The 23598-nt window shown below is 51.8% G+C and overlaps 1 protein-coding gene across 4 annotated transcripts in view; it reads left to right on the top strand.

The window, feature by feature from the left end:
- Window positions 1-23598, top strand: part of LOC140403188 (transitional endoplasmic reticulum ATPase-like) — a 50395-nt gene that overhangs the window by 5213 nt on the left and 21584 nt on the right. For all 4 annotated transcript variants that reach the window (XM_072490926.1, XM_072490922.1, XM_072490923.1 and 1 more), the window contains exons 2-12: window positions 1554-1665; window positions 6472-6644; window positions 7783-7925; window positions 10017-10147; window positions 12505-12636; window positions 13508-13610; window positions 16830-16963; window positions 18647-18782; window positions 19927-20039; window positions 21515-21679; window positions 22224-22346. In XM_072490926.1, coding sequence (XP_072347027.1) covers window positions 1554-1665; window positions 6472-6644; window positions 7783-7925; window positions 10017-10147; window positions 12505-12636; window positions 13508-13610; window positions 16830-16963; window positions 18647-18782; window positions 19927-20039; window positions 21515-21679; window positions 22224-22346 — 1465 coding nt within the window. The remainder of the gene's footprint in view (window positions 1-1553; window positions 1666-6471; window positions 6645-7782; window positions 7926-10016; window positions 10148-12504; window positions 12637-13507; window positions 13611-16829; window positions 16964-18646; window positions 18783-19926; window positions 20040-21514; window positions 21680-22223; window positions 22347-23598) is intronic.

Raw genomic sequence — 23598 nt, 5'->3', positions numbered from 1 at the left:
CACCTACGCTGCACATCTTTGGGTTGTGGGGGTGAGACCCACGCAGACACGGGGAGAATGTGCAAACTCCACACAGACGGTGACCCAGAGCCGGAATCGAACCCGGGACATCGACGCCGTGAGGCAGCAGTGCTAACCACTGCATCACCGTGCCGCCCCTGAGTTCACCTTCTAACCATCCTGGTAGTCTCATGCCGTACAATTCAAGAGTTCACAGTGATCAATTTCTCAGCAATGAGTCCACTACAGGACCGGACGTGAAGTAGGTAAACCCCCCAGAGGTGGGGATTGGCAGGTCTGAAGTCAACTGTTCCTTTAATCCCCACGCACCGCACAAAATGACTCAAACTATTCATAAGGAACCCAAAGTTTTCAAATTTTCTGATTTTTAAAAAAAAAAAAAAAAAAAATTTTTTTTTAACTTGAATGAATCAATGCGCTACCTCGCTGGAGAACTGGTTCCGGTTCCATTTGGTGAAATATTTGTGTCAGCAGATTGGTTGTGAACTCCGGGCTGTGGCACAAGGTGAAAAGGTCGTTTTCTTTCGACTGGCCCCTTTAGAACCCTAAAATACAACCATCCCATCAGCTCACGGCCTTCTCTCTGTAGCACAGCGGTTAGCAATGTTGCTACACAGCACCAGGTTCCCAGGTTCGATTCCCAGCTTGGGTCACTGTCTGCGCGGAGTCTGCACGTTCTCCCCGCGTCTGCGTGGGTTTCCTCCGGGTGCTCCGGTTTCCTCCCACAAGTCCCGAAAGACGTGCTTGTTAGGTGAATTGGACATTCTGAATTCTCCCTCTGTGTACCCGAACAGGTGCCGGAATGTGGCGACTAGGGGCTTTTCACATTAACTTCATTGCGGTGTTAATGTAAGCCTACTTGTGACACTAAGAAAGATTATTATTATTACTATTAACAAGATTATTATTGTGAGAATATGCCCGGCTTGCACTCCTCGTGCTGCGTAGGAAGCCGTTTGAGCCATTGTTGACTCTTTGAAAGAAAAGAATCATTGGCCTTTTTTTTTTCATTTTTGGAATGTGGGAGTCGCTGTCTGGGTCCAGCATTTGTTGCAGATCCCTAATTGCCCTTGAACTGGGTGGCCGGCTGGACCATTTCAGTGGGGCAGTTAAGGGGCAAACCGCATCTCTGTGTGGGTCTGGAGTCACATGTAGGCCAGACCGGGTAAGGGCGGCAGATTTCCTTCCCTAAAGGGGCATTAGTGAACCAGATGGGTTTTTCCAACAATCAGCAATGGCTTCATGGTCATCACTGGACTTTTATTGCCAGATTATTATTGAATTCAAATTTCACCATCTGCCGTGGTGGGATTCGAACCTGGGACCCAGGGTGCCTGGGTCACTAGTCCAGTGACGGCACCACTACGCCACCGCTTCCCCTGGCTGCACCGATAACCCAATCCCTCCATCCCCTCGATCCTTTCCGGCGCACGCCCCTGTATCCTCCCGCGCATCTTATTCCTACCAGCTGGGGGCGACGGAGGGTTGCAGCCACAGCCGACTAACCCCTTTGTCCTTCTGATTTCCAACAGCACAAAGCCAGAGGATGTGTCCACCGCCATTCTTCAGCAGAAACATCGGCCAAACCGACTCATTGTGGACGAGGCCATTAACGATGACAGCAGCATTGTGTCACTGTCCCAGGTAAATTAAGGGGCAATTTAGCGTGTTCAATCCACCTAGCCTGGCACATCTTTGGGTTGTGGGAGCGAAACCCACGCAGACACGGGGAGAATGTGGGAACTCCACACGGACAGTGACCCGGGGCTGGGATCGAACCTGGGACCTCGGCGCCTTGAGGCAACAGGGCTAACCCACTGCGCCACCCTGCCGCCTTTCCAGGTACTTTTTAAAGGATGCGAGGCAACCCACCTCTACCCCCCCTCCCAGGCAGTGCGTTCCAGACCGTCACCACCCTCTGGGCAAAAAGGTTTATCCGGGCGGAACGTGGCACAGTGGTTAGCACTGGGACTGCAGCGCTGAGGACCCGGGTTCGAATCCCGGCCTTGAGTCACTGTCCGTGTGGAGTTTGCACATTCTCCCAGTGTCTGTGTGGGTCTCACCCCCACATCCCAAAGATGTGCAGGGTAGGTGGATTGGTCACGCTAAATTGCCCCTTCATTGGAAAAAATGAATTGGGTACTCAAAATTTATTTAAAAAAAGGTTTTTCCTCAATTCCCCCCCTAAACCTCTCGCCCCTCACCTTGAACTTCTGTCCTCTCGTAACTGACCCTTCAACGAAGGGGAACAGCTGCTCCCTATCCACCCTGCCCCTGCCCCTCATAATCTTGTACACCTCGATCAGGTCGCCCCCTCAGTCTTCTCCGCTCCAACAAAAACAACCCAAGCCTATCCAACCTCTCTTCATAACTTAAATGTTCCATCCCAGGCAACATCCTGGTGAATCTCCTCTGCACCCGCTCCAGCGCAATCACATCCTTCCTATAATGTGGCGACCAGAACTGCACACAGTGCTCCAGCTGTGGTCTCACCAATGTTCTACACAACTCCAACAGGACCTCCCTGCTTTTGTAATCTATGCTTCGATTGATAAAGGCAAGTGTCCCATATGCCTTTTTCCCACTCTATTAACCTGCCCTTCTGCCTTCAGAGATCTCTGGACAAACACGCCAAGGTCCCTTTGTTCCTCAGAACTTCTCTGGGAAGCTAGGGAGGAGATTGCTGAGCCTTTGGCTTTGATCTTTAAGTCACCTTTGTCTACAGGAATAGTACCAGAAGACTGGAGGATAGCAAATGTTGTCCCCTTGTTCAAGAAGGGGAGTAGAGACAACCCCGGTAACTATAGACCAGTGAGCCTCACTTCTGCTGTGGGAAAAATCTTGGAAAGGTTTATAAGAGATAGGATGTATAATCATCTGGAAAGGAATAATTTGATTAGAGATAGTCAACACGGTTTTGTGAAGGGTAAGTCGTGCCTCACAAACCTTATTGAGTTCTTTGAGAAGGTGACCAAACAGGTGGATGAGGGTAAAGCAGTTGATGTGGTGTATATGGATTTCAGTAAAGTGTTTGATAAGGTTCCCCACGGTAGGCTACTGCAGAAAATACGGAAGCATGGGATTCAGGGAGATTTAGCAGTTTGGATCGGAAATTGGCTAGCTGGAAGAAGACAAAGGGTGGTGGTTGATGGGAAATGTTCAGACTGGAGTCCAGTTACTAGTGGTGTACCACAAGGATCTGTTTTGGGGCCACTGCTGTTTGTCATTTTTATAAATGACCCGGAGGAGGGCGTAGAAGGATGGGTGAGTAAATTTGCAGATGACACTAAAGTCGGTGGAGTTGTGGACAGTGCGGAAGGATGTTACAAGTTACAGAGGGATATAGATAAGCTGCAGCGCTGGGCTGAGAGGTGGTAAATGGAGTTTAATGCAGAAAAGTGTGAGGTGATTCATTTTGGAAGGAATAACAGGAAGACAGAGTACTGGGCTAATGGTAAGATTCTTGGCAGTGTGGATGAGCAGAGAGATCTCGGTGTCCATGTACATAGATCCCTGAAAGTTGCCACTCGGGTTGAGAGAGTTGTTAAGAAGGCGTACGGTGTGTTAGCTTTTATTGGTAGAGGGATTGAGTTTCGGAGCCATGAAGTCATGTTGCAGCTGTACAAAACTCTGGTGCGGCCGCATTTGGAGTATTGCGTGCAATTCTGGTCACCGCATTATAGGAAGGATGTGGAAGCATTGGAAAGGGTGCAGAGGAAATTTACCAGAATGTTGCCTGGTATGGAGGGAAGATCTTATGAGGAAAGGCTGAGGGACTTGAGGCTGTTTTCGTTAGAGAGAAGAAGGTTAAGAGGTGACTTAATTGAGGCATACAAGAAAGATGATCAGAGGATTGGATAGGGTGGACAGTGAGAGCCTTTTTCCTCGGATGGTGATGTCTGGCACGAGGGGACATAGCTTTAAATTGAGGGGAGATAGATATAAGACAGATGTCAGAGGTAGGTTCTTTACGCAGAGAGTAGTAAGGGCGTGGAATGCCCTGCCTGCAACAGTACTGGACTCGCCAACACTAAGGGCATTCAAATGGTCATTGGATAGACATATGGACGATAAGGGAATAGTGTAGATGGGCTTTAGAGTGGTTTCACAGGTCAGCGCAACATCGACGGCCGAAGGGCCTGTACTGCGCTGTTATGTTCTATGTTCTATGTCAGGCCATTCACTGATAATTTCCTTGTCACATTACTCCTTCCAAAGTGTATCAACTTTTCAGGGTTACATTCCATCTGCCACTTATCCGCCCATTTGACCCTCCCGTCTATATCTTCCTGTAACCCAAGACACTGAACCTCATTGTTAACCACCCGGCCAATCTTTGTGTCATCCGAAAACTTACTGATCCTACCACCCACATAGTCAGCAATGTCATTTGTATAAATGACAAACGACAGGGGCCCCAGTACAGATCCCTGTGATACACCACTGGACACTGGATTACAGAGGGATGTCCCTATTCTCTGCCACAGGAAAGGTCATCGTGAGAATCCCCCTCAACCACCTCCTCCCTGTGCCTGAAGAGCTCCACCCTGGGTCTCAGTGCGGCTTCCGCGCATCAAGACGCTCCATGGACATGATCTTCAGCGCGCGACAAATCCAGGAAAGGTGCCGGGAGCAGCATCAACCTCTGTACACGGCCTTCTTCGCTCACACAAAGGCCTTCGACTCTGTCAACCGTGCGGGCCTGTGGAACATCCTCCTCAAATTCGGCTGCCCGCAGAAATTCGTCGTTCTCCGCCTCCATGGGACATGGGACCCCACCCAATAGAACCACCACAGATCCAATACGTGTGCAAACTGGGGTCACTCAGGGCTGCGTCATCGCACCAACGCTCTTCTCCGTCTCCCTCGCAGCAACACTCCAACCCTGAAGCTCCCCGCTGGAGTGGAGGGAACCGACTGGACAGGCAGGAAGCTGTTCAACCTCCCACTCCTCCAGGCCAGAACCAAGCTCACCCCAACCTCTGATCGAGCTGCAGTACGCAGGCGACGCCAGTGTGTGCTCACACTCACAGGCCAAGCTACAAACCATCGTCGACACATTCACCCAGGCAAGTGAGAGAATGGGCCTCAGGCTAAACATCCGGAAAACAAAGGCTCTCTACCAGCCCGCTCCTGGCACGCACAACCGCCCCTCAACCCGTCAAAATCCACGGTGAGTCCCTGAACAACGTGGATCATTTCCCAGACCGCGGGATCCTCCTCTTGGTGCGAGCAGATACTGACGACGAACTCCAGCATCGACTCCAATGCGTCAGTGCAGTCTTCAGGCGCCTGAGGAACAGAGTGTTCGAACACCGAGACCTCACACCCAGCACCAAGCTCATGGTGTACAGAGCAGCCCTGGTCCCTGCCCTCCTGTGTGCATCAGAAACATGGACAATGTACAGCAGACACTTCAACTCCCTGTTGAGATATCACCAATGTTGCCTCCGCAAAATCCTGCAAATCCACTGGCAGAATAGCCGTACCAATGTGAGGGTCCTCTCCCAGGCCGGTATCCCCAGTATCGAGGCACAGGTCACGCTTGACCAGCTGCGATGGGCCGGGCCACATTGCCCGCATGCCCGACACCAGACTCCCGAAACAAGTGCTCTACTCCGAGCTCCGCAATGGCAAGCGATCACTAGGAGGGCAGAGGAAACACCACAAGGATACTCTGAAAACCTCCCTCAATAAATGCAACACCCCCATCGACAGGTGGCAGTCGCTTGCCTCAGAACGCACAAACTGGAGAAGAAGCATCCGCAAAGGCGTCAATCACCTCGAGCGTCGCAGGGCGGAGCACACGGGGGCCAAGCAGCGGAAGGGGAGCGCAGAATCCAGAGCGTCCCACTCACCCCATCAAACACCCCCTGCCCAACCTGTGGCAGAGTCTGCGGCTCCAGGATCGGACTATTCAGCCACCGCAGAACCACCTCCTTGGAGTGGAAGCAAGTCATCCTCAACCCTGAGGGACTACCCAAGAGAGAACAGGGGGCGCCGCACAGATCCCTGTGGTACGCCACTGGACACTGGATTCCAGTCACTAAAGCAGCCTTCTGTCACTCACCTCTGTCTCCTTCGCGTTGAGGCACCCACTCTTTCCCCATCTCGAATTGGCAGTTCCCACCTCGACCAGAAGGGGACGCCGATGAGGCAGGGCTGGAGGGCCACTCGTGTTGCTCAGAGCCTCCCCCTATCTGTTGTATGCAGGTACTGCACCGCATTACTACCCAAACCAATGGCGCCCTCGTGTGGCTGGGACCCCATCCAATTGAGTCCCGTTCGGAAGCATGTCCCCCCAGTTTGTGAGATTCTGCAGGGGGGGGGGGAGGAGGGGGAATTCCCCCCCCCCCCCCGGCCCCCGTCCCGTCCCGTGAGTGGCGGGGGTTGACTGTACCCCCCGCGGCCTTGTTACCACCTCGACCTTTTTTTTTTTTTTTGCTGCAGGTTAAAATGGACGAGCTGCAACTTTTCCGAGGCGACACGGTGATGCTGAAAGGGAAGAAGCGGCGGGAGACGGTCTGCATCGTCCTGTCGGACGAGACCTGCGGCGAGGAGAGAATCCGCATCAGCAGGGTCTCCCGGAATAACCTGCGAGTCCGACTGGGTGATGTGGTGAGGTACGGCACGGAGCATGAACGAGCTGCGGGGAAGGGGGACCGGGTCACAAGGGGCGACCCCCCCCCCCCCCCCCAACCCAGTAAAAAGGTTTAAGAAATATCGCAATAAAATAGGTGGGACGGTAAGTTGCAACAAGGAAATAAGGAATTTACAAATGGACATGGTTAGGTTGGGAGAGTGGGCCAAGGTGCGGCAGCTGGAGTTTAACGTGGATAAGTGTGAGCTCATGCATTTTGCTCGGCAAAATGGAAAAGCAACTTATTATCTGAATGGGGGAGAGACGTCAGAGTGCTTCAGTGCAGAGGGATCGGGGTGCCCTAGTGCGTGAATCGCAGAAAACGAGCATGCAGGTGCAACAGGAAATAAGGAAGGCAAATGGAATGTTGGCATTTATAGCTAAAGGAATAGAGGATAAAGGTAAGGAAGTTGTTGGCACTGTACACGGCACTGGTGAGACCGCACCAGGAGTATTGTGCACTGTTTTGGTCCCCTTATTTAAGGAGGGATGTAGTTGCATTACAGGCAGTTCAGTGGAGTTTCACGAGATTGATTCCACAGATGAGGAGCGCAGTGGTTAGCACTGCTGCCTCACAGCGCCGAGGCCCCGGGTTCGATCCCGGCCCTGTCCGTGTGGAGTTTGCACATTCTCCCCGTGTCTGCGTGGGTCTCACCCCCACAACCCAAAGATGTGCAGGCTAGGTGGATTGGCCACGCTAAATTGCCCCTTAATTGGAAAAAAGATAATTGGGTACTCTGAACTTATTAAAAAGAAGTAATGGGGCAAAGGGTTATGGAGAACGGGCAGGACTGTGGTGTTAAGGCCGAGAGAAGATCAGCCATGATCACATTGAATGGCGGAGGGAGCTCGAGGGGCTTGAGAGGCTGAATAGCCCTCGCCTGCTCCTGGTTCTTATGCTGTTGTGAGGAGACTGAGGTGAAGATGTTTAGAGAGGAGTTGCCAGAGCTGAGACCCCAGGCGGCTGAAGGCCGGCCCGGCTGTGAATGGTGGAGCGATGGGACACTGAGGACTCACTGAGGCGCTGACTCCTCCAGCTCCCCGGAGCACATGGTTAACTCAAAAGCAGTGGATTGGCTGCCGTGGCGTCGCCCGTTAATTGTCACATTGTCGCCCTGCAGCATTCAGGCGTGTCCGGATGTGAAATACGGAAAGCGAATTCACGTGCTGCCCATCGACGACACTATCGAAGGACTAACTGGGAACCTGTTTGAAGTTTACCTGAAGCCCTACTTCCTGGAAGCCTATCGACCCGTCCACAAAGGTAGGGGCGACCCACATGCAGCAGGTTTGCACGATCCCCGCTAGGAATTTGGTGGCCGCGTTCACTATATTGGAACATCCCAGTTAACAAACAGAACAACCACCAGATTCTGGATGAATCACAAACCTGTGGTATTCTTTGTACTGTTTAATTCAGGATGGTTAGCATAATGTTCACACAGACCACAAAATAGCTTTAACTGAAACAAAGCTATAAATTTATTAACTCTATTAATTTGGATTTGACACATACCTCTAAATAACATGTAAACTACACTCATCTACAACTAATCTTAATACTGGTATAAACTAATCTGCTCTGCCTCACACTAACAATACTTCTGATCTCTAGCTAACTCTCCCCCACAAGGCTTAGCATCAATGCCTCATATACTTGTATCTGTAGCTCCCCCTAGTGGCTACTCTAGACATGTCATTAACCCTTGCGATTCTTACAGTTATGATAATGCCACAAAACTGAAAATGCTGCACAGGTTCCTCGCGCCCAACAGCACCAGCTGGAGAGAGAGGGAGACCGAGCGAATGTTTCCGATCGGACTGACCTTCCGCACGACCGACAACTGCCAAAGTTTCCCCGTCCTGATGAAATAGTAACTCAATCTCTTTCACCGTGGGTGCTGCAAAGCAATTGCTGCCATTTTCCGGTTTATATTTCAGATTTCCGGCATCTTTCGTGTTACCGTATAAAACATACCAATTGTCTGGTAACATATGACAATTACTGTTCAAAACTGGCGTGGTCAGGCACCAAATGAACACCAGGTGGGGCGCAACATAGAGAAGGCAGCGTAGCGTACCTCTGAAGCACTGTACGATACATTTAAGGTTTTGTGTAATGGGTTATATTTGTAAGCATTCAATTTATTCTGGGTTCAGGTCTGTCCGATAATGGAGAGATTCACGGCAGAAAGATGTAGCCACAGGCCACAGTGTCTCCTGGACAGGTCAAAATAAGCATGGCAGCAATTGCGTCCTTTTTATTCCCGAAACGATCTTCCCGAGAGGTTCGTCCGTGAGCTGCTGAATGTGCGAAACTCTTCAACATGCTGTGGCCTGTACAACGAGTATCTTCATCAATCTGTTCAAATGCAGAAGCCCCCACCCCCCTGTGGTGTTCTGTGTGTTGCTAAATTCAGGATGGTTGGCGTAGTGTTCACAAAGACCACAAAATAGCTTTAACTTGGACAAAGCTAAAAATTTATTAACGCTACTAATTTGGATTCAACACTTACTCCTAGATAATACAGTTGATAATAAACATATAATCTACACTCATCTACTACTAATCTCTTCACTATAACATTAACTATGATCTGCTCTCACTCACACTATCTTTCCTTCAGTCTGCTCTCCAACCTTCTCCTCAACCTCTCACCCATAAGGCTTAGCATCAATCAATGTCTTATGTACTTGTCCATCTAGCACCCTCTAGTGGTTGAGTTCTACATTTTGTTAACCCTTGCAGTTCTTACATTTATGATAATACCACACACACCCTCCCCCGCAAAAGCCTAATCTGTCATTTGCCCAACAGTGAGTTGGCCATTTCTGGTTGATAGGCCTCTGTAATTGAGGGCGGGTTTAGCACAGTGGGCGAGAGAGCTGGTTTGTGACGCGTGAGCGAAGCCAGCAGCCCGGGTTCAATTCCCGTACCGGCTGAGGTTATTCGCGAAGGCCCCGCCTTCTCAACCTTGTCCCTCGCCTGAGGTGTGGTGACCCTCGGGTTAAACCACCACCAGTCAGCTCTCCGTGGGGGGCGGGGGGGGGGGGGGCGACATTTCCTCACTCGAGAGTGTTGAGGATCTTTGGAATTCCCTTCCCCAGATGGCTGTAGGTGCTCAACCGTTTAATGTAGTTCTGAGGCGAATGGCGTTGAAGTTGAAAATCCGGGATGACTGAATGGTGGAGCAGACTCACATGGCCTATTCCTCCTCCCTCCTTATTTCCTTCCTTGCTAACCCGGAGGTCAAAATTTGGACACTACTGCTCTGAATGACTGCCGAGGCCTGTGTGGGGGGGTGTGGCCCGGATGGGCGGTGGCTCCACCCTGACTCTGTTGTGTGTTTTACAGGGGACATCTTCCTAATCCGGGGGGGGATGCGGGCCCTCGAGTTCAAGGTGGTGGAAACGGACCCGGCACCCCATTGCATTGTGGCTCCCGATACTATTCTCCACTGCGAGGGAGAGCCAATCAAACGAGAGGTAAGGACGCCCTCTGCTGGTCGCACATCTTAGCCCCTCAAGGGTAACGTGTCGGACTCCCAAGACCCTGGATCGAAGGGCCATTGCCTGCGGAGACAGCTGGGAAGTGTTCCTACTGGGACAATGTTGGTCTGGGACATTGATACAGATGTTGCTCCGTTATGTATCGAGTTAAATGTTGACCTTTAAATCGAGAGGCCGGAACGCGGTTATGCTGCGGTTGGACAAAGCTCGGGTGAGAGCACTGTCAAGGCCATTGCGTTCAGTCCTGGGTATCGCACCTCAATCTTAGGCTTGGGGACGGGGGCGAGGAGGAGAGGGGGAGGGCGGTGCAGCACCCATTGAGCAGAGGCAAACAGGTCAATTCTTTACCCAGAGAGAGGGGAGGTTGTGGAAGCCGCTACCAGTGGTTGGGGTAAATTGTACCGAGGCTACCTCGGGGGAAGCTCGATAAACACAAGCAAGAGAAAGGGATAGAAGGATACACTGATAGGGTGAACTGATGTGGGAGGGGGAGGGGTTCATGTGGAGCAGGAATGGCAGCATGGGCTGACTGGCCTGCCTCTGTACACCGAGAAGGAGGGGAATGGAGTGTGAGGGAAGGGAGAGCATGGACTGCGGAGGGAGGTGTGCAAGTTGCATAAAGGAGCTTTGCGCAGCGAATGTTCCTGTGAATAATTCTGCCGCCTCCCCCATTTGCTGAAACGGTTGGTGCCAAGGGCCGGGGAGACGTCAGACCTCATTTCCCAGCAGCCCATTCTCCAATCAGACCAGCTCCTGACCTGCACCGCCTCAGACTGGGCAGCAGCCCAGCTGAAACACTGCGTATAACATGGCGAGTGGGTGGGGTGCTCTCTCAGAGGGTGGGGACAGACTCGATGGGCCGAATGACCTCCTTCCGCACTGTAGCAGTTGTATGATTACTGGCAACGGAGGGCGTGCAGCGAAGGCTCCTTGAATTGGTGTCTGCGATGATGAGAGTAAATTGGGCCTATCTCCTCTGGAATCTGGTAGGTCGAGAGGGGATCATTGGAACACACACGAGCATGAAGAGAGTTGACACGGTGGATACTGAGAGCGTGTTTACCCTGGCCACGGGTATCTGGGACAAAATGATTGGCTTCTTATCTGAGACATACTTCACTCAAAGGGAACTTGTGAATCCTTGGATTCTCTACCCCAGGAAGATAAGGAAGCCCCCACCGGTTGAACACATTTAAGTTTGCGATAGAGATTTTTGGTGTTTTAGGGAGTCGATGGGTTTGAGGAGAGGGCGAAGAAGCTGAGCATCAGCCCTGGTTTTACTGAGTGGTGCAGCAGGGTCCATGGCCTGAATAATCCGCCCTGCCTCCGTCCGATTGTCTATCATTCTAAATCCTAAATGTCGCCACAGTCCCTCAGCACCACGGGCTGCTTTTCCCTTTGTGTGAGAGGGAGATGCGGAGCGACGACTGGCGGTTAACCTGAGAGCCGCCACACCCTCGGGGCGAAGGGCAAGATGGAGAAGGTGGAGCCTTCGGCAATTCACCCCCCCCCCCCCCCCCCCCCGTCTCAATCCAGCCAACTGAGCTAACCAACCCACCTTTTCTTACAGTAATTCTACATGAAGATATCATGGGATGGCATATTTGCAGAGCGAAATCTCACCCACCGACCTTAGTAATATTGATAAAATCGATCAGAAAGGTTAAATTGAAGACCAAAACAATGTATTATTTTCACAAACGCAGAATGGATCATTCCAAAACCTTTGCTTCCACTGTGGCTACCCATCTCCCCTCCTTGCACAGGGCTGACGGCCGCCGGGATCTGGCTATACGTGGAGGTTAGCAACCTGAGAGCATCTCCTAACACAACACTCTCTTAAACCCAGACTGTCCCAATCACCATGGCTCAAGAGGGTAACCTGGCTCTGAGTCGGAAGGTTTGAAGCCCCACATCCCAGAGAGTTGAATGCAAAATCCAGGCTGACACCCCCCTCCCCTGGTCCAGCTCTGAGGGAGTGCTGCACTGTCGGAGGTGCCACCTTTGGGAAGAGATGTTAGATCGAGGCCCTCTTGGCTGGATGTAAAAGATCCCACTCCAGTATTCTGTGGAAAAGGAAATTAGTTTGTCCCAGTGCCCTAGCCAATATTTATCCCTCCACCAACATCACTCAAATAGCCATCCTCCACTGACTGCACCATTGCTGTTTGCAGGAGCTTGCTGTGCATAAATTGGTTGCCATGTTTCTCACGTTGCAACAGCCACTGGACTGCAGATGCACCCCATGTGCTGGATAGTGCCTTGGGAATATCTGGGGGTTGTGACAGGCGCCATGCGAATACAGGTGTGTTCACTATTCTGTGGTTTGCCAGGACGAGGAGGAGAATTTGAACGATGTCGGGTACGATGACATCGGAGGCTGCCGCAAGCAGCTGGCACAAATCAAGGAGATGGTGGAACTGCCTCTGCGCCACCCGGCCCTCTTCAAAGCCATCGGAGTGAAGGTTAGTGTCGCCAGCACTTGGCGGACGTTCTCCCCGGGTTTACTCATTCCCTCACGGTGACTTCCTCCCCGAGTCTGCGTGGGTTTCCTCCGGGTGCTCCGGTTTCCTCCCACAATCCAAAGATGGACAGGTTAGGTGGATTGGCTGGGCTAAATTGCCCTACAGTGTTGAATGGTTCGATGGGGTTACGGGGATAGGGTGGGGCCGTGGTCCTCGGTAGGGTTCTCTTTCGGAGGGTGGGGCCGACTCGATGGGCCTAATGACGACCTCCTGTACAGCAGGGATTCTATGAAAACCATCTCTCAGTCGCTTGGGAATACAGAACTTGAATATTGTTGAAAAGAGTCGTGTTGTCGAAGCTTTCCACCTCATCAGGACAAAGGCAAGAATGCCAAATTTCAAACAGTCACAACAATTTATACTGCAGGGAAGAGCCTCGGCCAAAGAGAGTCAACTGTCCAACCAATCAGCACCCTCTCCTATAGGATAAATTGTCATGATTGTATGAAATTTAGTTTTCTTGCTTTTGTCAGATGAGTGCTAGATGAAGAGCTTCGACAGCCTGTCTCTTTTTTTCAGCAATATGCACCTGGTCACTATCAAAGATTTCGCGCTGACCCCTAGAGATACACCAGGAGATAAAAGGCCTCTTGTGCCTGGTTCTGTTGCTATGGCACTATCATTGGGTTGGGGGGGATCAAAACTTTGTTTCTGGACCATAATTACTAGTAGAGGGGTTCCGTTGCTAAGGTAACAGGGTTAGACGGGAGGGGGGGGGGGTGGGGGGGGGGGGGGGGGGGGGGGGAGTCTCTATGAAGCTTTACAACACAAACTTGTGTTAACGCACCATTTTGTTTTAAATTTGGTGCAGCCTCCTCGTGGGATCTTGCTGTACGGACCCCCAGGGACTGGGAAGACGCTAGTTGCCCGGGCTGTGGCCAACGAAACCGGAGCATTCTTCTTTCTTATCAACGGTGAGATGGAAACGACTGACTCTGTGCCTCCAGTCCTTGGCGGCAGATCACGAAAGCCTCTCGGATGAGAGAGGCTATTCGGCCACCTCAGCTGGTCTATCTCGAAGCACCTGCCAGTTATCTCGACCCGAGTATCTAGCAGCATGCGGAAGGGGGCCAATGTTGTCTATCTGGTTGGCCCCTCCACCCTGAATACCTGTCCCGTGTGTCATTGTGAAGTTGAGGTTCCTGATCTCTCCTCCTACATTTACCTTCCACCAGTTTAACCCCACCTTCCTGATCTTACTCCTGCCGTTTCCTTTCGAAGTAATCCTTGAGGTTTAGCTTCCTCCCCTCCGCCCGCCTACCCACAGCCGTCACCCATCTCTGAAAGGCCAGCTCTTAACCTCCTCCATTCACAGTCGAAGAGGTGCCACCAAAACTGCAGTGGCGTACCCCGGAAAATATAACCTCTGAAGCGCTTCCGTGAGGAAGTTGTATCAAACAGCTCATTCGAAGAGTACGCAATAGCCTGGCATCCAAATAAACCATTGGGGACCGTAGTACCAGACAGCACAGAAGGAAAGGCCCCACATCGCCCCTATTCCAACTCTTTGTAGAATTAGACCCCCCCCCCCCCCCCCCCCCCCCCCCCACTCACTCATCCTCTACGGTTCCGCAACTTATGTCTTCCACGTCCTTGAACTCTGAAAGTTACCACTCAACCCCGCTTTCACCACACTCATAGGCAATGCATTCCAGAACATCCTCCTCATGTCTTCTACAGGAGCTGTACATCTGGGATTCCTCTACAGCTGGGGGGTGGACATGCCACATCAGCAATGCGTGATGGCCAGAGTGCTCCAGGCAGCATGATGTGGACTGAGCCTGTGCTTGCGCAGGCTCCTTATCTAGGACCAGGAGGGGGCCATTCAGTCCATCAAATCCACGTTCACCATTCAATTAGATCATGATTGATCCGTCCCCATGCTGAAGGGTCCATCCTCCTGGGAGCGCAGTCCTTCACCAGGTGGGGAACCTCACTCGAACGTGCGAAATGGGAACAGGAGAAGGCCATTCGGCCCCTCACACCTGCTCCGCGATTCGATAAGATCCTGTTTGTGTTTCGCGCGCCACATTCCCATCAACCTCTTTGATTCCCTTGACTGACAAGAACCTATCTACCTCTGCCTTAAAAATATTCAATGACGCCCGCCCCCTTGAGGCAGAGAGTCGCACACCCCTCAGAGAGAAAAGGGTTCTCCTCATCATCTCCTGCATCCTTCCCAAATAAGACCAAACACTGCCCAAGGAATTCAAGATGTGGTCCCACCAATCTCCAGCAGAGTTTGACCTCATACCACAGCCCAGATTGTGCCTCATTAATCACCGCAGTGAGCAACCTCAGACTAGTGCTTTAGAATTATATCTGTGGTTGCGTGCCGCTGGAAATCCAATCTGGGGCCACAGCTGGACCTTTGTATCTGGATCTGGTTGCCACGCTTGTGGAAGGTTGTGAGGGAGGGTGCCAAAGAGACGAGAGGCTTCAGCTGCATCGCTCGGTGGGGGAATCGGTTGGAATGGGCAGCACGGTAGCACAAGTGGCTAGCACTGTGGCTTCACAGCGCCAGGGTCCCAGGTTCGATTCCCCACTGGGTCACTGTCTGTGAGGAGTCTGGGGTGAAGGGTTATGGAGAGGGTGAACTGTGACGAGGATGCAGGGATCCTACAGCATGATCTGGACAGGTTGGGCGAGTGGGCAAATCAATGGCAGATGCAGTATAATTTGGATAAGTGTGAGGTTATTCATTTTGGAAGCAAAATCAGGAAGGCTGATTACTACCTGAATGGTTGTAAACTGGGAGAGGGGAGTGTGCAGCGGGACCTGGGTGTCCTTGTGCACCAGTCGCTGAAGGTAAGCATGCAGGTGCAGCAGGCGGTAAAGAAGGCTAATGGTATGTTGGCCTTCATTGCAAGAGGTTTCGAGTATAGAAGCAGGGTTGTGTTGCTGCAATTGTACAGGACCTTGGTGAGGCCACACTTGGAGTATTGTGGGCAGTTTTGGTCTCCTCCTCTGAGGAAGGATGTTCTTGCTCTCGATGGAGAGCAGCGAAGGTTTACCAGACTGATTCCAGGGATGGCGGGACTGTAATATGAGGAGAGATTGACTAGGTTGGGATTGTTCTCGCTGGAGTTCAGAAGAATGAGGGGGGATCTCATAGAGACTATAAAATTCTAACAGGACTAGACAGGGTAGATGCAGGGAAGATGTTACCAATGATGGGTGTGTCCAGAACCAGGGGTCACAGCCTGAGGATTCAGGGTAAACCATTTCGGACAGAGATAAGGAGACACTTCTTCACACAAAGAGTGCTGAGCCTGTGGAATTCATTACCACAGGAAGTAGTTGATGCTAAAACATTGAATATATTCAAGAGGCGACTGGATATAGCACTTGGGGAGAATGGGATCAAAGGCAATGGGGAGAAAGCAGGATTAGGCTATTGAGTTGGATGATCAGCCATGATGGTGATGAATGGCGGAGCAGGCTCGACGGGCCAAAAGGCGGCCTCCTGCTCCTATCTTCTATGTATCTATGAAATTAGGCAAGAAAGTGGGTTTGAGGTCAAGATGAGATCAGCCATAATGAAATTTGAATGGCGGAGCGGGCTCGAGGGGCTGAATGGCCCACTCCTGCTCCTGGTTCTTATGTTCTTGTGAAGAGATAGCAGGTTAAGGTTTTTGAGGAAGAGATGCAGGAGGGAAATATGAGGTAGAATTCTTTTGCACAGCGAGTGGCAATGATTTGGAACTTGCAAAGGCGATGAATAATTTCAAAAGGAAGTTGAATGGGCATTTGAGGGAACTGAACTTGCAGAGCTACAGGGGATAGAGTGAGGGAGTGGGACTGACTAGATCATTCTGCAGAGAGCTGGCATGGGTTTGATGGGCCGAACGACGACAACCTATGCTGTAAGCAGTCTTATGACCTGAACAGGTTACCATTGCTGTTATAAATGGAAATTCTAGGTTTAATGTCTCCTCGAATGGCCTAAGCAGCTTGTACAATAGTTACTGAAAGACCAATCAGCACTTGTTCTCAGGAGAACGAGATTCAGGTAGTAACTGGTGACAAATCCTCCGAATGCATTCAAACCAAAAGAAGCCATGAAGTGTCTGACTAATGCTTTGTGATCAAGGTGTTTCTTTGAACGGTGCTGTCGCTTCCATGTTGCACAGGCCCTGAGATTATGAGCAAGCTAGCCGGGGAGTCGGAGAGTAACCTGAGGAAGGCGTTTGAAGAGGCAGAGAAGAATGCACCGGCCATTATCTTCATTGATGAGCTTGATGCCATTGCCCCGAAGAGGGAGAAGGTAACGCTAATAGTTGCAAATCCAAACCGGGGGTTCATTTCCAGCAGGATACAACCACCCCCCCCCCCCCCCCCCCCCCCCACCCCCAGTGGTGAATAAAGAAGAATTTCACCTGATTCCATCGCTACTTCTCCCTAGAACAGGCTGCTAGCCTGTCCACCCAGAGGCTTATCATGCCAGTGTGGGTGAGCAGGACTCTCTCCCGCTCTGCACAGCTTGGTGTTCTGTGGAAGGATATTGTAGGTCGATGTTCCACCGGTTTGGCCGCTTTACGGACGTACTTTCCTCGGCCATCAGGTCCAGGGATGGGACCCGGAGCTCCAGGCTCAGAGGCTGGGACACTAACCCCATTATTGTACACATTAGGGAGGCGTTGGCCTGGTGGTATTGTTGCTGGACCAGTAATCCGGAGACCAGCGTAATGCTCTGGGGGCACAGGTTCAAATCACGCCATGACAGATGGTGACATTTGAATTCATTTTATTTTGGTCATTGAATTGAGATGTTCAAGATGATTAAAGGATTTGGTCGTTTCCCTCTCTGTCTCCCTCCCTCTCTGTCTCTCTCTCTCTCTCCCTCTCTTTGTCTCTCGCTCTGTCTCTCTCTCTCTCTGTCTCGCTGGCTCACTTCTCTGTCTCTTTCGCTCTGTCTCTCTCTGTGGCTCTGTCTCTCCTTCTGTCTCTCCTTCTGTCTCTCCTTCTGTCTCGCCTTCTGTCTCTCCTTCTGTCTCTCCTTCTGTCTCTCCTTCTGTCTCTCCTTCTGTCTCTCCTTCTGTCTCTCCTTCTGTCTCTCCTGCTGTCTCTCCTTCTGTCTCTCCTTCTGTCTCTCCTTCTGTCTCTCCTTCTGTCTCTCCTTCTGTCTCTCCTTCTGTCTCTCCTTCTGTCTCTCCTTCTGTCTCTCCTTCTCTCTCTCCTTCTGTCTCTCCTTCTCTCTCTCCTTCTCTCTCTCCTTCTCTCTCTCCTTCTCTCTCTCCTTCTCTCTCTCCTTCTCTCTCTCCTTCTCTCTCTGTCTCTCTCTCTGTCTCTCTCTCTGTCTCTCTCTCTGTCTCTCTCTCTGTCTCTCCCTCTGTCTCCCTCTGTCTCCCTCTGTCTCCCTCTGTCTCCCTCTGTCTCCCTCTGTCCCTCTGTCTCCCTCTGTCTCCCTCTGTCTCCCTCTGTCTCCCTCTGTCTCCCTCTGTCTCCCTCTGTCTCCCTCTGTCTCCCTCTGTCTCCCTCTGTCTCCCTCTGTCTCCCTCTGTCTCCCTCTGTCTCCCTCTGTCTCCCTCTGTCTCCCTCTGTCTCCCTCTGTCTCCCTCTGTCTCCCTCTGTCTCCCTCTGTCTCCCTCTGTCTCCCTCTGTCTCCCTCTGTCTCCCTCTGTCTCCCTCTGTCTCCCTCTGCCTCCCTCTGCCTCCCTCTGCCTCCCTCTGCCTCCCTCTGCCTCCCTCTGCCTCCCTCTGCCTCCCTCTGCCTCTCTCTGCCTCTTTCTGTGTCTCTCTCTTCACTCTCTCTCTTCTCTGTCTCTCTCTCTCTCTTTTTGTGTCTCTCTCTCTTCTCTGTCTCTCTGTCTCTCTCCGTCTCTCTCTCTCTCTCTCTCTCTCTGTCGCTCTCTCTCTGTCTCTCTATCTCTCTGTCTGTCTGCCTGTCTCTCCCTCTCGGCGTCTCTCTCTCTCTTCCTTTCCCCTCCCCACCTTTCTTTACCTCCAGACCCATGGTGAGGTGGAGCGTCGCATTGTCTCTCAGCTCCTGACCCTAATGGATGGATTGAAGCAGCGTGCTCATGTCATAGTGATAGCTGCGACCAACAGGCCGAACAGCATTGACCCGGCCCTCAGGAGATTCGGTAAGCCACTGAGTAAATCTGCTAGCTCTCCGGGTGCCTGAGGCAGATTGGAGGTGAGATACGAGGGCATGCTGAGTTGTGGGGTCCTCGACAGCCCGAGCAACTCGTCGACAAGCACTTCCTTAACCAAAGCCCTCTCTTAGAGGTTGAACAACTCGCTGCATCGAGGAGTGTGTGTCGATGATGAGATTTCCCTCCATTGTCAGATTATGTTTTGAGTTGTGGTAGTAGCTAGGCCTCAGGCTTGGTCTGCATCAGCTTCCAAATAGTTCACCACATACATACCAACATTCAAACTGGGGGCAGGAGTTGGCCACTTGGCCCCTCGAGACTGCTCCACCATTCAATAAGATCATTGGCTGATTGGCCCTCCCTCAACCCCACATTCCAGCTGACCCCCTGTAATTCTCTCTCTCTCTCTTTTGTGAGGGAGTCTTACGTTGACAGGAATGCTAGTAGCACTGTTGGGAGCTGCTCTTGGATATAGTTATTGCAAATAACTCCTGGTGTAGTGACGGTACCCCTGCCTCCTGTGGATTATTACACCCCCCGATAACCTTTCGCCCCCTTGTTAATCGGCAATCCATCTCACTCTGCCTTAAATATAATCATTGACTCTGCCTCCACAGCACTCTGGGCAATAGAGTTCCAAAGACACACAGCCCCCACAGAACATTATTCCCCCCCCCCCCTCCCCCTCCGTCTCTGTTTCAGGGAGACCCCTGAATTTTAAACCGTGTCCCCCTAGTTCTGGTCTCCCCCAGGGACACCCTGGTGGTCACATAACTACAACAGCAATGGAGTTTGCTGTCCATTCATAATCTCAATGACAGAGCCGATAGCAGACCCAGACAGGGGAACCCCCACTGGGTGTGGGATCGATAGGTCCTCTGTTTCCCCCTGGGCAGGCTAAACGTGGCGTCAGTGCGGTCTGAGGACACACTGCTGTTTCCAAGAGCTTCTCGGGCCGCAATGGAGAGTGTTTCTGCCTGAATCATCTCTTCAGGTTCGAATCAATGGGCCTGCATACGCCCAGCTCCTGCTCGGAGTTGCTGCAAGGTGACTTCTCCCTGAACGACTGATCACTAGTCTCTCTCTTTCTCTCTCTTTCTCTCTCTCTCTCTCTCTCTCTGTATTGTGACAGGTCGCTTTGACCGGGAAATTGATATTGGAATTCCTGATTCCATTGGGAGACTTGAGATTCTGCAGATTCACACTAAGAACATGAAGCTGTCAGATGATGTGGATCTCGAGCGGGTAAGCGATGCTCTTTATTGGGGGGGCTGGGCCATGGTGGAAGGAGGTGAGAGAGAGAAACAATGGCCAGAGGAAAGAGTGATCTTAACTTTTATTAAAGACTCACTTGAGAAGCATGGGGTCGTGATTCTTGTACCAAATCTGGTTTTTTTCCCAATTAAGCAGTTCCCTAGTTTCTCTCTGTCACTGACTCTCTGGAACCAATTCACCTCTGTCTGAGAATCGTACGTCACAGTCCATTCAGCCCATTGAGCCTGTCGCTAGCTCTTTGATAGACCTGTCCAACTAATCCTACTGCGCCGGCTCGTCTTCCACAGCCCCTGCAAATAGTATCCCGCTTTGATTCACTTTCCACATTGTATCCCCAGACCCCTAAATTTTGTGTCCAAGAATCTATCCATCTCAATCTTTAATATACTCTCTGACTCAACAGCCACAAGGCTCTGGAGTAAGATTTTCAAATACACTCAACTCTCTTGAGTGAAGGTAGTTCTTCTCATGTCCGCCTGGTGGGTGGCGTTCTTTGTGTTACCTATTTAGGATAGTTGGCGTAGTGTTCCACAAAGACCACAGTGTAGACTTTACTAAAACAAAGCTATGATTTTATTTATACTACTAAACTGGGTTTCGACACCACGTCCTTATTAGATTATAGAATTGATCAATAAAATCTAACTACACTCACCTACTGCTAATCTCACTCACTGGTATAAACTATAATCTAACCTTCTCACACTAACTGCTCTGATGACCGTCTCCAGCAATCTCCTGCGTACACCCCTCCCCTAAGGTCTAGCATCACTGCTTTATATAGTTGTATCTGCAGCTCCCTCTAGTGACTACTCTCAACACTGCATTAACCCTTGGGCAGCATGGTAGCACAAGTGGACAGCACTGTGGTTTCACAGCGCCAGGGTACCAGGTTCAATTCCCCGCTGGGTCACTGTCTGTGCGGAGTCTGCACTTCCTCCCCGTGTCTGCGTGGGTTTCCTCCGGGTGCTCCGGTTTCCTCCCACAGTCCAAAGACATGCAGGTTAGGTGGATTGGCCACAATAAATTGCCCTTAGTGTCCAAAAAGGTTAGGAGGGGTTATTGGGTTACGGGGATAAGGTGGAAGTGAAGGCTTAAGTGGGTCGGTGCAGACTCGATGGGCCGAATGGCCTCCTTCTGCACTATGTTCTATGTAATGCTGATAGTTATGATAATACCACAAAGTGGCTCAGCCCTTAGCCTGAGGCTGTGAACACCCCCCCCCCCCCCCCCCCCACCACCTCCCCTCCTAGTTCCAGGCCCCCAATCAGGGAAACAGCCTCTCGGTGATTACCATAGCAACCCTTTGCTGTACGACCACCTCCCGAGAGAATACCAACCCACTCTGCTCAGCTCACTCCTGGCGACCGAGACACCCTCCTTCCAGGGACCCAGCCTGGCGAACCTTTCCCTCTCTCTGCCTGAATCCACCTTCCTGCTTGCAGATTGCCCACGACACTCACGGCCACGTGGGCGCAGACCTGGCGGCGCTCTGCTCCGAGGCCGCGCTGCAGGCCATCCGCAAGAAGATGAGCATCATCGACCTGGAGGACGAGACTATCGACGCGGACATCCTGAACTCGATGTCGGTGACGATGGACGACTTCCAGGTGAGTCCGGCCCCGGGCCGGGCGTGGCGCGACCCCGGCGCGGGGCACCATCTCGATCGGGCGCGAGGGAGAGCTACACGCTCACGCCGCGGTTACCATACAACAACAACTTGCATTTGTATAGCATCTCTATCATAGTCGGAAACATCGGAAGGCTCTTCGCAGGAGCGCTGTTTGTAAAGGTTGACATCAAGCGGAGTGGCGGTAATGTCATCGGACTAGTAATGGACTAGGTTAGACAATGGAGGTCTGGGGTCGTGGGTTCACAGCGGTTAAACCCAATGATTAACTGTGGAATTGAAAAATCAGTCTCAGTGATGGTGACAATGAGTCGATTCTTTGAAAAACCCACCAGATGTCCTTCATGGGGAGGAAACCCTTACTCCGGCCTGGCCCACACGTGTCTCCAGGACCCCGCCACATTGGGGACAGGTGAACGGCCAGAAGCTTGGTTAAAGAGGTAGATTACAAGGACTGCCCTCACCCCGCTGCCCCTATGCGATGTTGTTTGACCCTTGGTGACCCGCCTCTTCCTGTGTTCCAGTGGGCCCTCGGCCAAAGCAACCCGTCCGCTCTGCGGGAGACGGTGGTGGAGGTGCCGACGGTGACCTGGGAAGATGTTGGGGGCCTGGACGAGGTGAAACGGGAACTCCAGGAGCTGGTGCAGGTCAGTGCCAAACAAAACAGTCCCCCCAAAAAACCACGCTCCGGCACATCAGAGGTCATGGCTGCATCCGCAAGGGGAAAGCTTTGATCTGGTAAACAAGGCAGGAAAGATTTATAACAAGTGACAAAAAGAGCCAGAGGGGAGTTTTGTGTTTCAGGCCGCGAGTTGTCGTGATCCGGGAGGGGCTGCCTGTGAGGGGGGTGGGGAACTGGATGAGTGTTTGGTGGGGAGATGCTGGCTGGGCTGTGGGTTAAGATGTGGCTAGGGGGGAGGTGGGGGAGAGTGGGGCTAACTGCATAGCTCTTCCAAAGGGCCGGCAGAGACCCGATGGACCGAATAGCCTCCTTCTGTGCTTAGCCGTTCTATGAACTGAACCACCAAGTGGAAAGTTTTCGATTTCCCGAGGTGGTGGGGAGGGGTGGGGTTTGGGGGTTGGGAAGGGGAGTTGGGGGTGGCAGTGCTGGGCATCAAGGGTTCTGGAGAGAGATCAGCAAGCTATCGGAACTCAATGATGTGGTGTTGGGGTGCTGCAAGTTCATACGTTTATAATAATCACACAAACTCCGTTGTGTAATAACGGAGCTGTAAACCTGGAGCGTCCCACGGCCACAGTTTGGATACTTCCCGGAGTAGCAGCGTAAGTGATGCAAATATTAGAATCCATAGAATCCCTACAGCGCAGGAGGTGGCCATTCGACCTTTCAAGTCTGTGCTGACCCTCCTAAACAGCACCCTAATTACTCCCACTCCCCCGCTTATCTGCGCATCCACAGACACTAAGGGGCAATTTATCATAGAATCATAAAATCATAGAATTCACAGTGCAGAAGGAGGCCATTCGGCCCATCGAGTCTGCACCAACCCTTGGAAAGCGCACCCTACTTGCGCCCACGCCTCCACCCTATCCCCATAACCCAGTAACCCCACCTAACCTTTTGGACACTGAGGGGCAATTTAGCACGGCCAATCCACCTAACCTGCACATCTCTGGACTGTGGGAGGAAACCGGAGCACCCGGGGGAAACCCACGCAGACACGGGGAGAACGTGCAGGCTCCGCACAGTCTCCAAAGGCTGGAATTGAACCCGGGTCCCTGGTGCTGTGAGCCAGCCATGCTGACCCCGGTGCCGCCCCATCTTGGTCACCGAGGTAGGAACTGAGGAGCATCTTAAGGAGGAGAAAGATGTGGGGAGGTTTCGGGAGGAAATCCCAGAGCCTAGGGGACCCCAGACAGCTGAAGGTGCTGCTACCA

This window comes from Scyliorhinus torazame, chromosome 27 (assembly GCF_047496885.1).
Source record: "Scyliorhinus torazame isolate Kashiwa2021f chromosome 27, sScyTor2.1, whole genome shotgun sequence".
NCBI lineage: Eukaryota > Metazoa > Chordata > Chondrichthyes > Carcharhiniformes > Scyliorhinidae > Scyliorhinus > Scyliorhinus torazame.
Note: the sequence above shows the minus strand (reverse complement) of the source record. Positions and strands in the feature narration are given on the sequence as shown.